General features: G+C 39.2%; 1 protein-coding gene across 2 annotated transcripts in view; it reads left to right on the forward strand.

Moving 5' to 3' along the window:
- The window catches only part of Mrc1 (mannose receptor C-type 1), a 95,410-nt gene that overhangs the window by 7,393 nt on the left and 73,776 nt on the right, over positions 1-14,241 (forward strand). For both annotated transcript variants that reach the window (XM_004859962.4, XM_087207219.1), the window contains exons 2-4: positions 5,966-6,367; positions 9,728-9,901; positions 13,314-13,472. In XM_004859962.4, coding sequence (XP_004860019.1) covers positions 5,966-6,367; positions 9,728-9,901; positions 13,314-13,472 — 735 coding nt within the window. The remainder of the gene's footprint in view (positions 1-5,965; positions 6,368-9,727; positions 9,902-13,313; positions 13,473-14,241) is intronic.

A 14,241-nucleotide genomic window follows, 5' to 3' on the forward strand; every position in this document is an offset into this window, starting at 1 on the left:
GAAGTATGAGGGTTTGACTCGAATCCATTTCACAGAGACAGTGATAAAGGCAAGCCCACATGCTGACAGTTTGGGGAGCATAATGCACGAATATATCACCATAATGTGATAATTCTACGTTTCCTTGCATTGTCTGACAAAGACAATGTCAAACTTCTGCTTCCTAATGCTGAAAGATAAGTCCAGGGAACAAGGATAAGTGTGTGTTGAAATAGAACTTCTCATTTTCAAGTGCTCTTTTTCTAAGTGTTTATCAATCGCTCATGGGTGAAAAAAAATAAGCGTTTCGGGGAAAAGACTAGTTTAAAATATACCCATAAAAATAAAATAAAATAAACCCATAATTATGAAACCATTATTAAATAAAACCATTTATCGAATTACTTGTCAAGATGCTTCAGATTGAGTATTCTTTCATTCATTCAACTACTATTTGTTGAGAGACTGCTTCATGCTTCCCAAAGCGAAAACACTGTGTTCAATTGGAAAGATCACGTTTATTTTCCTCATGGACTTTACACTGTAGTTAGCGGGACACAGACAAGACACAAGTAAACAAATTGCCAAGGAGTTGACACCTGACCTGGGATCTTAGCAGGCCCAGAAAAAGGAACTCAAAATGTGAAGTTGCCGGTGTGAGCAGGAGCCTGGCGAGTGTGAGTGTGAGGTGCAGAAAGGCGGCCCGGTTGCAAGGTGGCACGTGGGACTGAAGGGCCGGGGCCAAAGGGCAACAGCCGCAGGACGGTTCCTTCCAGTGCGCACTGGTAAAGACCTCCAAGGGTTTTTACTGTTGAGGAATAAACTTTAATTAGAAACAAAGTCTTCCAACCCAAGGCCCGGGGTAGCAGAGGAAGAAAGTAAGTTGATCACTGAGTAAACATTCAGCCACAATGTGGCACACATTCTAGAAAACCCAGCAAAGAAATTGTGCCAATACAGAGAAATCACACCTTGCTGTGGTTCAGGGGATACAACCATTACATGGGGTGGGTTGTGCAAGGTGGAGTCTGTGATGAGTCAGGCCCAGCTCCTGGAAGGAAACTGGGAGATGGATGCTATCTTCCTTGATGACTGCATTTCAAAGAGAGTAAGAGCAGAGTCAGACCGGGCTGGCTTGGTGTAGGTTGGTGCATGAAGTTGGAGAGAAGAGAATGGAGTAGGACATATGCATTAGGCAGGGTTCTGCAGAGAAATAGAACTCTGTGTGTGTGTGTGTGTGTGTGTGTGTGTGTGCACGTGTGTCTGTGTATGTGTGTCTAGAGAGTTATTTAGGGAATTGGCTCACACAGTTGTGGAGAGCAAAGAGTCCAGAGTTAACAGGAAAAAATTGCTATTACAGTTAAAGTCTGCATGAGTCAGCATCCCATCACTATAAGGAAACACTTGAGATAATCAACTTATAAGAGAAAAGATTTGTTTTGGCTCACAGCTTTGGAGGGTCCAGTCTGTGACTGGTTAGAGCAGTTGCTTCGGGTAGTTAGTAGCAAGGTAGCACATCATGGTGTGAATGTGTGGCAGAACAAGACTGTTTACCTTGTGACCAGGAAGCAAAAAAGAGGAAAGGGCTGGAGTCCCATAATCCCCTTGGAGGCCACACTCCCAGTGGCTCAAGGACTTCCTACAAGGCCCCACCTCCTGGAGGATCTACTATGTCCCCAACACACCACCTTGGGGACAAAGTTTTAACACACGGGCCTTTGGGAAACATTCAAAACCCATACTATGGGAGAGTCCAGAGGCAGTTTAGAGACAGAAGTCCCTCCCCTTGGATGGATCCTTTCTTAGTTTCTTAAGGTCATCAATTGATTGGACAAAGCCCACCCACACAGTAGAGGGTCATCTGATTTCCTCAAACTCTACTGATTTAAGTGAATTTCTCATCTTAAGCAAAGACCACAGCAATGTCTAAAATGGTGTTTGACTCAATATCTGGGCACTATCACCCTGCCAAGTTGACTCATAAAATTAACCATTGTAGTATACTTTGGGGTAGCACCAATAGATTCTGCTATTGTCCTGGAAAGTGAAGGCAAACTGAAAATCTGGGATGATACCTATGTTTTGGGTGTACGAATCTGAGGGAATGTGGTACCATGGAGAAAGAGAGGACTGCCACCCCATTTAAAGTTAAGATGGAACTGCAGATGAAAATTAGGCATGTAAAACAAAGTCATCGAAATGTAACCCCCTTAAGGAAGCAACACTATTTGTGCATAGACTTTTCTGCACCTTACCTGATGTGGCTGATTACCACTCACTTGGTTATTTAGTAAGTGTTTGTTAGTTGGGCATGGTGGTGCATGCCTGCTGTAATCCCAGAACTCTGGGAGACCCAGGCAGGAGGATTGCAAATTTGGTCCCAGCCTGGGCAATTTAATGAGATCTTGTTAAAAAAAAAAAAGGACCAGGGGTGTAGTTCAGTGGAAAAGATGCTTGATCCCTTGGTTCAATCCTTAGTACCCCACTCAGACTCACGCGCGCGCACACACACACACATACACACACACACAGTTTGCTGTTCAACAATATAATCAAAATAGTTGAACTGTGAAGTGGAAGTTATATTTATTATTAACAATGAGATATGTCGGATTTGGTGGTGCTGTAATCCCAGCACTCGGGAGGCTGAGTCAGGAGGATGGCCGTGAGTTCAAGGCCAGCCTGAACTACATAGTGAGACCTTGTCTCAGAAAACCAAAAGAAGGGGCAGGGGATTTAGCTCAGTGGTTCCACAGCCTGTCTCACAAGTGCAAGTTTCCAAGTTTGGTCCCTGGCACCAAAACAAATCACAAACAACAAAAACAACAAAATGAGATGTTACTGAGCAAAGCTATCTGAAAAGTGGAAGTCCAAAAGCAAGTGGAATAGCCAAAATGAACTAAATGACAGAATTTTCAGACTTCATTGCCATTTTAGAGAAGAGTAAATTTATATCTGCATGTGGTAAATTACCAGAGCGACTTAAAAAAAATTTCTATCTCCTGTGTTTTCTTAAGAGCCAAGCACTGTACTGTCGAAATTTTAATTTTATTGGCACGGCAGAAAATTCCTCATTTTGTCACACAGGGACATGAGCAGCAAGCAAATGGGATCAACCAAGGCAGAGTCCAGCTAGGCAGGAGATTTGGTCAGGTATGGCATGCTCAGATGACAGATGTCAACCCCAGCGATGCCAACAGGAGCAGGTGTTCTGGATCCAGGCTTTATTGCGTCCCAATTCCAAGAAATCAAATGTGCACACATGAGTAACAGCTGAGGCAGCCAGGCAGCTGTTCAGTAGCACAGACTTAGCGATCCAGGTAGCAAAGAGGCAGGAGACTCCATAAATGTAGCGAGAGGGAGAGAGAGGAGCATGCTGGGAGAAAATGATCTCTTCCAGCCATGATTCATTGTAAGCTTTAGGTAGAAGGCCCTAGAGCTGAGCTCAGAGTCTAGGTGGTGCAAACCCCACTGCAGTGTTGAGAACAGCAAACAGAACCTGGCCCGGGAAAGAACTCTGTCTACAGGGGAGGACCTGCCTCATAGCACTACTCTTAGTTTTATTTCATTTCAATGATTTGGTTAAAATTGTGAGTTCATTTATTTAGACCCTCAAAATCTGCAAAGCTACCAGCTCATTTGGAAAGAACTATGCAGGCTGGAAGTGCTGGTGCACAGTTGTAATCCCAGCACATGGGAGGCTGAGGCAGGATGATCATTGTGAGTTCAAGGCCAGCCTGGGCTACATAGTTAGTTCAAGGCCAGCCTGGAATGCATAGTGAGATCCTGTCTCAAACAAAACAAAACAAAACAAAACAAAACAAAACAAAACAAAACAGGAGAACATGCAAAGTAAGTAGAAAGAATTTAGGAAAACATCTCAAGAAGTGCATATTTTATATGCATGTTGCAAAATTAAAAGAAATTGGTCATTTCATTCGTGTAGTCTTTAAAAAATAATCAAAAAAGGGCTGAGGATTTAGCTCAGTGGTTTTGCCACCTGCTGTGCAAGCGCAAAGACCTGAGTTCAATTCCTGGTACCAAAACAAACAAACAAACAAACACAAATAATCAAAAAAGAAAAATGTTGACATGAATTCAATTTTGATTTAAAGAAAAAAATATGCTTACCAGGTCCTTTTCTCTTTCCTTTTTTGACAGGAAGTCTCATTTTGTCAGTTGGCAGTTATGTACTCTAGTAAAAGCCATCCGTACATATTTACTTATATTACCAGTTCCAAATTACAAGCATAAAAATACTTATTCATACAAATAATCTCCAGTGATATCAAACTTACATTTATCTGTCCTTTATTGAAAACTTCACAAGTAATTATTAAATACATTTTTATATCCTTTTGCTCTGTAGAGGTTAGATTGAGTAAGCCAATAAAATGAAAGTTAACATACTATTATAGACATTTTAGAGGCTAAATCATTTTTTTATTTTATGAAAAAATAAAAACAAAATTTCATAACAAAATGATAAGAGAATAACAACAGTTAATACACTGCAACATTATCCTCACAGTAGTTACTCAGGGTTCAAGACATAGACCCAAAGGATTCTTACCAAAAAATCCCCAAACAGATAATAACACAGAACTTGCTTTTCAATGAACTAAGATAAACTAGTAGTAAAAATGAAACAAATTAGTATATGTATTAAGAAATTTTTGAAACAATGGAATATATAATTTGGGAAAGTATTTGAACTTCTCCTTATTTCCTTTTTATCTGTCTTCTATCTTGCTCTTTATTTGTGTGTGTGTATATATATGTATATGTATATGTATATATATACGTATATATATATAGTTTCTCATATAAGAGAATGCAGTATTTAAAAGCTGTGTGTCTGACTTATTTCACTTAACATTATGTTCTCAATTTACATCCACTTTCCTACAAATGCCTCCAGCTTATCTTCTTTATGGCAGAATAGTATATAAATACCATTGTATATAAATACCATTTTCCACATCCATTCATCTAGTGATGGATATATATCCTGTTTCCAAGATCTAACTTTATAAACATGGGTATTCATGCATCTTTTTAATAAGATGATTTTAACTCTTTTGGGAAGATACCTAGAAGGGGGAGAGTTGAGTCAAATAGAATTTCTATTTTCAGTTTTTTGAGGACTCTCCATACTGATTTCCATTGTATTTGTAATAGTTCACATTCCCACCAATCTTTTAGTTATCTATTGTTGGAAAAGGAAAACAAAATAAAACAACTTGTTGAGTAGGCCTGACCTGGACTACCCAGAATGTATTTCAAAAACTTCCAGGGCATAAAATGAAGATAAAGTTATTCAAAGTAAAAATACTTTTTAAATTTAAGAAAGTTACAAACTCGTAGGGCAACCAGTAGCATAATTATATAGGTTTCATCTTTCTGCCTCATAAAGGTTCTGGATGTCACACTTCCAAATCCTGTTCTGGGAAACTCATGTATTTAATTCTACAGCTTTTTGTATTCTGTTACTCACAGTTTCTTTTCTCAGATTGATAGTTTTCCTTCTGTTACGTCCTTTGATGTGCATTTAGGGTGGGCCTTTTCCTATGGCTCTTTTTTTTTTTTTTTTTTTAAATTCTTTTATTGGTACATTGTAGATATACAACACAATTACATTTCTCATTGGGACTTGTACCTTTACATAATGCATCTTGGTTCTTATTTTTTTCCCATTCCTAGCCCTCCCTTCACCCCCTCCACCCTTCCCTATTTACAAAGACTTTATTTCCATTTTTTCCATTTCCGGCTGATTGCCAGTGGCCACGCCCTGCAGACCAGCCCCTCCCTCCAGCTTCCGGGTGACCCAGGAGAAAATGAGCCAGCTCCGGGCCTGGCTACCTTTCCCTCTTTTCCTGTAATCGTCAGTCTTTAGGGAAATGGAAAGGTAGAGAACTTTTGACCTAACCTATTATTCATGTTATGTGACTACACTTGAGCATATTTTCTTTCTTCTTTTTAACAGATACGAGGCAATTTTTAATCTATAATGAAGATCACAAGCGCTGTGTGGAAGCAGTCAGCCCCAGTGCAGTCCAAACTGCATCTTGCAACCTGGATGCCGAGTCACAGAAATTCCGATGGGTGTCCCAGTCCCAGCTCATGAGCGTTGCTTTTAAATTATGCCTGGGGGTGCCGTCCAAAAGCGATTGGGTTCCTGTCACCCTCTATCCCTGCAACTCCCAGAGTGAAATTCAGAAATGGGAATGCAAAAATGACACACTGTTGGGGATCAAGGGTGAAGATCTATATTTTAACTATGGCAATAAACAAGAAAAGAACATCATGTTGTACAAGGGATCTGGTTTATGGAGCAGGTGGAGGATATACGCAACCACAGATGATTTATGCTCCAGAGGTTATGAAGGTGAGAGACTTGGCATTTTTCATCTTTGTGTCATATTTCTCTCATTTTCTGAGTTGGGGTTTAAGAAAATAACCATGTTATTGTATAGTCCGCATTAGAAATATTAACCGATCACTTTCTTTGTACTTTGACTTTCTGTGTTCTGGAATGTGACACTGAATAAATGTGCTAAAGGTTCCTGAATGAGATTTGAGCTATCTGTGGTTAATATGAAAACATTCTTTTTGAATTTCTCTCTATATTTTTTCAACTTTGTGGTACAATTTTCAGAAAACAATGTTTACTGTAATCTTGACCTAAATCTTCCTATTTAACTTTATAAGATTTAGTGATAAATCTAACCAAACTATTCTTTTCTTTTAAGTTTTCCCTACAGAAATGATCCTTGAACAACATTCTTTATCCATTCAGATTGCCTGAAATTGAATTTTGGCAAATTTCTTGACAGTTTGGGTTTCTAAATGTTTCTGATTTATTTTGCCACCCTTTGGGTATTTAGAGAATATACTGAACAGATTAGAAAAGCTGAAGAATTAGATAATAAATGAACATACACCATACTTAGCTATCTTTTTTTTTTTTTTTTTTGGTACCTGGGATCGAACTTGGGTCCTTGCGCTTGCACAGCCGGCAGCGAAACCACTGAGCTAAATCCCTGGCCCCATACTTAGCTATCTTTGGAAGCAGTAGCAGTGGTGTGGTGGGAAATCGTTTTATTGAGGTTGGATCCTTGAGCTCTTGATGGTTAAATAAAACCGGAGTATTCAGTCTTCATCTATCCTGGCCAACTTTTATTCTCTGGTGGCCGACGGAAAACAAAACAAAAATAAAAGAAGTTGAAGCCGTTTACAAACACTGGTTTTTTGAGTCAGTTGATACTATAACCCCATTTCAAGTTTGGATACTTGGTTATTGTTGAGTGTTATCTAGGACAACCTCAAGGTCAGAAACAGGGTCTGCCCTTAGGACAGCAGATACTCATTCCCAAAATTACTGTTACTGGGACTGCTAAGATGTGTTGGACCTAGTGTAGCAGCTAAGACCGTGAACAGGAATTCAGTTTTTTGTAAGCAGATAATTTGTCAGCTTTCTATTTGCAGGGACAGTCCAGGTAGATATTGAAGTAGAGTGAGAGGAGGGCTCAAAAAAGAGTCATTTGAAGGAATTTATTGAACATAATGCCTGAATTAGAAATTATAAGAGGCAGCCTAAATAATGAAACCTTCCAAGAGAAATCAATAGAAAATTAAAGGGTAAGACAACGGTGAATTGAACTTGACTGAGTCAGCTTCCACAGATAGGACGGTTGTGCTAGTGGAGGAATTCAATTTGATGAAGACTGGTGCTAAGACATCACTGGATTTTTTAAAAGTACAGTGCCTCAGTTCCCCATCCCCCATCCTTTCTGTTCTTTATGTTTTGAGACAAATGTGCATAGGGTTTGGCAGAGCGGCTGTCATCCTTCAATATGCTTAAGAATCATTCGGAGAGCTTGTTAAAAATGCAGATCTCAGCCCCTCCCCCCATTCCAAATTAGCACTGAAGGGGAAGGGTCTGGGGATGTTTTGAATCATTTTTACAAAGCTCTGGGTGATACCGATGCAGATGGTCCATTGACCACCTTCCACATACTCTCTAATGATCTCCCAGGTTTTAAAATAATCCTGCTGGAAGATCTAGTCCCTCAGAGTGACCTTGAGACCCATTAACTAGAATATACGTTACAACTGACAACAACTTGAGTTATAGTTATTTTAGAATAATAAAATCAGAACTGTGGACTTGGATGGATTTGAAGGTTGTACAGAAGTTTGGACCACATGAGGAAGAGTAATTTAACTGCAGTTATATGATTCTTTAATGAGGTAGCTGGGGTGGAGCTTTGTTCTTTCAGTCTCATTAGTACCTGGTGTATAGAGTGGTTTAATAAGTATGAAATAAGCCATTAGTCCTGAAAGAGCCTTTTTGGATTGGCATCTATAAACCCAGTAAGAAATTTTCTTGACCAACTTAATGAACAGTGCCGCTAGCCCCAAAGAGGTCTTTATAGGTTTTCTTCGTAGAAAGGTACAGGTATCCCAGTGACCAAGAGTTGGCATGATTCTTTCCGAATCAGCACGTAACTCACACAATTTATAATTTGGAAAATTAGCCCTGTAATTTGGTGGAACTAATAAGAGAACAGCATTTTAAAGTTATTAACAACTAGCTAGTTGATAAAAAAAAGTAATTTTGAGATAATTAAAACTAAACCTAGGTGGGATAAGTATAATGAGTAAAAGAAAAGGACAAAAAGGGAAGGAATTAACATTTATTGTCTCCTTAATGTGTGCTACATGTCTTACAAACTTCATATTATCTAAGCGACTTAGTGTCTTTTAAGAACTTTTTCAAGTCACAAAATCTTTGGAATGTAATTTAGAACTCTTACCTAGGATAAACTCTGAATGTCAACTGGTAGTATAAAGTTAATGTAAAGGGTTATTATCTCCCAAAGTGGGGACCTTTACAGAGATAAAGACTTTAAATGTCCCAAAGAATGTATCTACATGAGTCATTGTCAGTGGGGATAACTATGAGGGTCTCTAGGCCTTTTGGTTTAAGCCAAACCATTATAACAGTGGCTCTGGCAGTGTGTGGTTCATGGTCCCGTCATCCCAGGATGCTGGGAAGCTGAAACAGGAGGATTACAAGTCTGAGCCCAGGATGAGCAGTTTGGCAAATTATTAAGAGCCTGCTCCAAATAAAAAATAGAAAGAGCTGGAGATATAGCTGAGTGTGAAAGCTCTGGGTTCAGTTCCCTGGGCTACAAATTTTACAAAGACGAGTGTCAATTGTAGATAGTATCTAGTGGTTTTGAGTAGTTTCTTTTCGTGATATGAACTAGAGAACTAGCCAGAATTCCTACCCTTCCTCATAATCATTGTTACAGAGGCTGGCGGGACAGGAAAAGGTTGGAGGGAACTTACAGTCACCTGTATGCTTGGGCCACACAGCTTTAAAGTTATTTTCAACCTAACTGTTCAATAATACTATGGTTTTAACCAAGAGGAAGGATGGGCTTCCCTTGGTTTTAGAGGAAATGCAGAAGTTAGCACTGGTGTCAGTAGAAATGACTTGTTATTTTGTAAGAGGAAGGAGGAAAATCTGTTTCAACTGACGTGGAAATGTAGTTCCTTAGTCTGCCAGAGGTGTCCGGCAAAAGACTGGAATACAGGTTGAAGAGGCGACGGGTCTCTCCTGGACGGGTACACTAAGAGCGATTAAAAGAGCAAGACCAGTTCTTGCAACAGACTCCTTATGGGAAAGAAAGCGTTCAGAATTCCCACTCTGGTTCTAAGTGCAAATCTGTTTCCATAGCCATGTACACGCTGCTGGGCAATGCCAATGGAGCCCCCTGTGCATTTCCATTCAAGTTTGAAAACAAGTGGTACGCAGACTGCACAAATGCTGGCCGGTCGGATGGATGGCTCTGGTGTGGGACCACCACAGACTACGACTCCAATAAGCTGTTTGGATTTTGTCCTACGAAATGTAAGTGACCATTTATCAAGAAGAGTCTGACACACTTACTTGGGCTAGCAGGTGAAGAGACCTGTGTTTACCTAGACCGTTTCCTCCTCCAAGTTATTTCACATACTTCATCCATTGTATCCTGCCCCAGCTCTTTACAGCTGTCATTGTTCCCATTTTACAATGGACAAGATCCTGGTCCTGGGCTTTTTGGTGTGTAATTTGTATGCCTCCGGTTCTATTAGAAATGAAAGTTCAAGTGTTATTTCCATCGTGCAGAAAATGTTATGTTAGCAGGAAGCAGTACAGCTTGCAAATTCTTGGTTAAAAACAGGTAAAGAAACAACAGCACAGCTGGTTTAGGTGGGATGGAGGAGGACCTTCGATTTGGGAGCAGATCTGGGCTGAAGAAAGGAAAGGATGAATTCTTTGCTTCACTTTCCCCACCGCACACATCCTTCCCCTGCCAGTTTCTCATTTCCCAAGCTTCTTACCCTCTGACCTCCTTAACGTGCTGTTTCAGATTAGATCCGAGCAGCTCCATTTTCCTGCCATCACACAGAACTCTGTACTTGCAGAGAGGCAGGGGCCAGGATGGGCACAGTGTGGTTCAGGAAGGTCGTGTGGCTACCAGGACTGCAATAGCACCACTTAACTGCTAAATGTCGTCACCACAAACCCACGCACGAATGCATATACCAAGACAAAAATATCTTCATTTCATTTGTTAAATTGAAGCCAGGCTTCTAAGAATGCTCCTTACTTATCTCTTGGGATTTGTTTCCCCTAATCATTCCACTAAAGGTAAATTTGATTGCTCAATCCCGCCGACCATTGTGTTTGTCTTCTTGGAGCCACCACTCTGCTTAGGCTAAATGCCCATAAAGGTGACAGGCTTTTGGTTCACTATGACACTCCTCGCTGGTCTTGACTAGGGCAGATAGATCTATGTGCCTCTCTTCTATCAGTATTTAGAGATTTGATTCCAGTGAAAGGTTTATAGATGTCTCATTTTTGCATGAGAAATCTTTTTGTCTGAAGAAAAATAAAACCCTCTTTTTTTTTTAATTTAAAAGATAAAGCAGTCCTTGTTTAATGATTGAAGAGCGTCATTCACTTTCATTTAGTAGGAATGATATTTTCTAAATCTATTATGGGAATAAGAATATGTATCTCTTGGGTTGAATATAGCATCCTCCACTTCAGTGATATTGACAAAGGAAGTGTTGGATGGATGTGTGATTTAATGAATGAAATGTTGGAGGACAAATGGTAATCTGCTAATCACAAAGAAATTCACAACCTTGGAGATCCTTGGTTATACACTGGAGCAGTATCCTGAGTATATTCAGTTGAATAATTTTGTTCCTGTATCCCTTTACTTATTTATATATTGTTTATTAGGACATTTTTATAGTCAGTAGAGTAATTTTTGATCACATTACTTCTGAGTTTGGTGTTCAAAACCAAATTGTGCGTTTTTCTTTGTTAAATGCAAAAGTAAAATAACTGTACAAAATTAAAACATTGTTTGATTTCAAATTTGACATTTAAATTTAAAACACAGTTTATAAATTTCATCCCAAAAGGGGTTTGTAATTTCACAATCTCTTTCAGTTTTTTGTTCCTTCCAAAAGACTATTTTGTCTATAATAGCCTTAAACCAGTAGGTTCAGTAGAGGAAAATGGTTAGTTATTGACCCTAAATTTATGCTCATCGTTGTCCTTTTCATTGTTTATTGTGATGTCTTCTTTCCATTTTGACATTTAAAATATCTTGAGAACAGGAAGAGGAAAAGGCTCTGCTCTCAATTTTCCATAGCTTGCAACTTTAGCTTTCAACATTGCTTGTGATGGGAGAGGCTTGAACCCTTTGGGCTGACGTTGTACAGTCAGCAAACTTATACAGTCATTAGAGAAATGTTTTAATTCCTTGATCTAAAATGCAAATGTGCTTTCTTCAAATGAAGAGTTGAATTTTCTTCTTTGTTCATTTATAACCTTTTCCTCTATTTCTGGACAAGAAAATAATCCTTCTGTTCATCTCTTACATTTCCTACCGTGTTATAAACAAAACTTCCACATTTCTAAAAATATTTGCTTAAGCCATCTGCATCTTCACATATACCCCAAATAAGTTTCATGTGGATGATCTCACTTACATAGACATCAAACTTAATAAGGCCTTAGATGTAATTTAAGTTTAACATTACTAACTGAAATTGATCTTTATGTCAACGTGTAATGACTTTGCAGTTATTTTAGGGCTGGGCACTTGGAGTGCTTGCCTAGTGTGGTTTGATCCTGAGCGTCATACAGATAAAAAAAAAAAGAAATATTTATGCTGTTGCCAGAATCAAATTCTAAAGTATTTTTCTTCCTCTTTGATGCACCATTGACCATAGATTTCCTATCACAGGGTATGATATGTGTAGGACAAAAAGTCTGTGGTCCTCAGGTACAAAACACAAGTGAATCCTGAGTTAGGAATCCCCACAGCATGGGCTAAATGCTTATGGAAAACTCTGAAATTCTCAGCAAGTGGAGTAATTCTAAAGGAATGTGAGAAATTACATAACCCTTTTGTCTCTTCCTTTCAAATAAATGGAGAGATGCTTTCTTCCATGACTTATAAGTAGAATTTTATATTATTTAAAAAGGGAAATTTTCACACCATGAAACCTATGAAAAGATCTCATTTCTTTACTAACTTCTCAAACATCTTGCATGTAAAGGGCTATAAATAATATTTATCTATGGTACCTTATTAGTGGTGGTATCTCATAGAATACACAAAGTTTATGGAATATATTGGGGATTGTATTCTCTCTCCATCTCACCATTATTTGCAGATTAAGAATGTTGAGCTGGGCACTGTGGTTCACACTTGTTATCCCAGATTCTTGGGAGGCTGAGACAGGAGGATTACAAATTCGAACCCAGCCTGTGCAACCTAGTGATTTAGGGAGACCCTGTCTCAAAATAAAAACAAAAAGTGCTCAGTATAAAGGCCCTGGATTCAATCCTCAGTACTAAAAAAAAATGGTGGGCTGATCTCTCTCTTTTTTATCTTTATATTTGCCTTGCTTCCTAACTTATCTGATCCAAGGGAGATGAGGCCTTCCTTTTTTTCTTTTTAAATGTATCTATTAGTTGATATGTATATTTTTTAATTTCAATTTTTATTAACATGTTTGCAGTACACCTTTTTATTTTGAAGGGACAAAATGGGGCTGATACTTTGAACACCCTGTTCATTCCAAGAGTGAATAAAATCCAACTGCCTTTAAAAATAAGTGAAAGAAAAAAAAAGGGAAAGAAAAAGATATGAAATAGTTTGAGTAATCGTGCTATTAGGATGGCTTAAAAATATTGTTCCCCAGAAGTGCTTCCAATACTTAACGCAGCAAATTCCATTTGACTGTTTGTGCAGCTGAGGATAAATTATGGACTAAAGACCCACTGACTAGCATCCTTTACCAGATCAACTCCAAATCCGCGCTGACATGGCAACAGGCGAGGAAGAGCTGCCAACAGCAGGATGCTGAGCTCTTGAGCATCACTGAGATTCACGAGCAGACGTACCTGACAGGTAATACCATGCAGACCAAGCAAAATTGTAAGCACATCATGATTACGTTATTTCTACATAATTTAATTTAAAAGTAGGCAGTGACAGTGATTCTAGGCATCCTGATAGAGATGTTTGTTCCCGAAGCAGATAGGACACATGGTAGGACAAATCCATACTCTGAAACTGACCCCAGGGACAGGAAGTAGGTCTCATTTCCCATGCTGACTTTGTTCCATTGCTTGTGACTGTCTCTAGAGCCTGTGCTAAGAGGGACCCTGAAGACTAATTGGCCATAATCGATTAGTGATGTTCCTGGACACAGGCAGTGGCATCAAGTAGTCAGTACCCTGGTCTCACCGGAAGTCAGAGGTCTTTCTTTAACATCATAGAGTCTGAGATGATTCAATGAAATACTGCTACTGTCAGCCGACCCAAATCAAGAACTGCTCTGAAATCCCAAGTCCTCTTTGCCTCCCGTCTCCCCAACTTTTGGACACCATAATTTTTCACATCTTATCAAGATCCTTTCCACAATATGCTTTAACATCTGTTGTGAGATTGTAAAGATTAGAAAAGGGAATGTTTGCTTGAGAAGAGAGTATCTGCTTTAGCATCTAAAATTCAAACGTGGGGAGACAATTCAGGATGAGAAATCAGTGTGGGGAGAACCACATGCTGTTGCCTGCCTTCAGATTCTCCTCCCCTGATTTCACCCTGATACCATTAGATCAATACACCTCTGACCCTGTGGACTCCACGTTCACCTTTAGTGGCTTCTCATTTCCTG

Source organism: Heterocephalus glaber, unplaced genomic scaffold, assembly GCF_053883595.1.
Source record: "Heterocephalus glaber isolate CG9 unplaced genomic scaffold, H.glaber_assembly_v1.0 deba00000768, whole genome shotgun sequence".
Taxonomy (NCBI): domain Eukaryota; kingdom Metazoa; phylum Chordata; class Mammalia; order Rodentia; family Bathyergidae; genus Heterocephalus; species Heterocephalus glaber.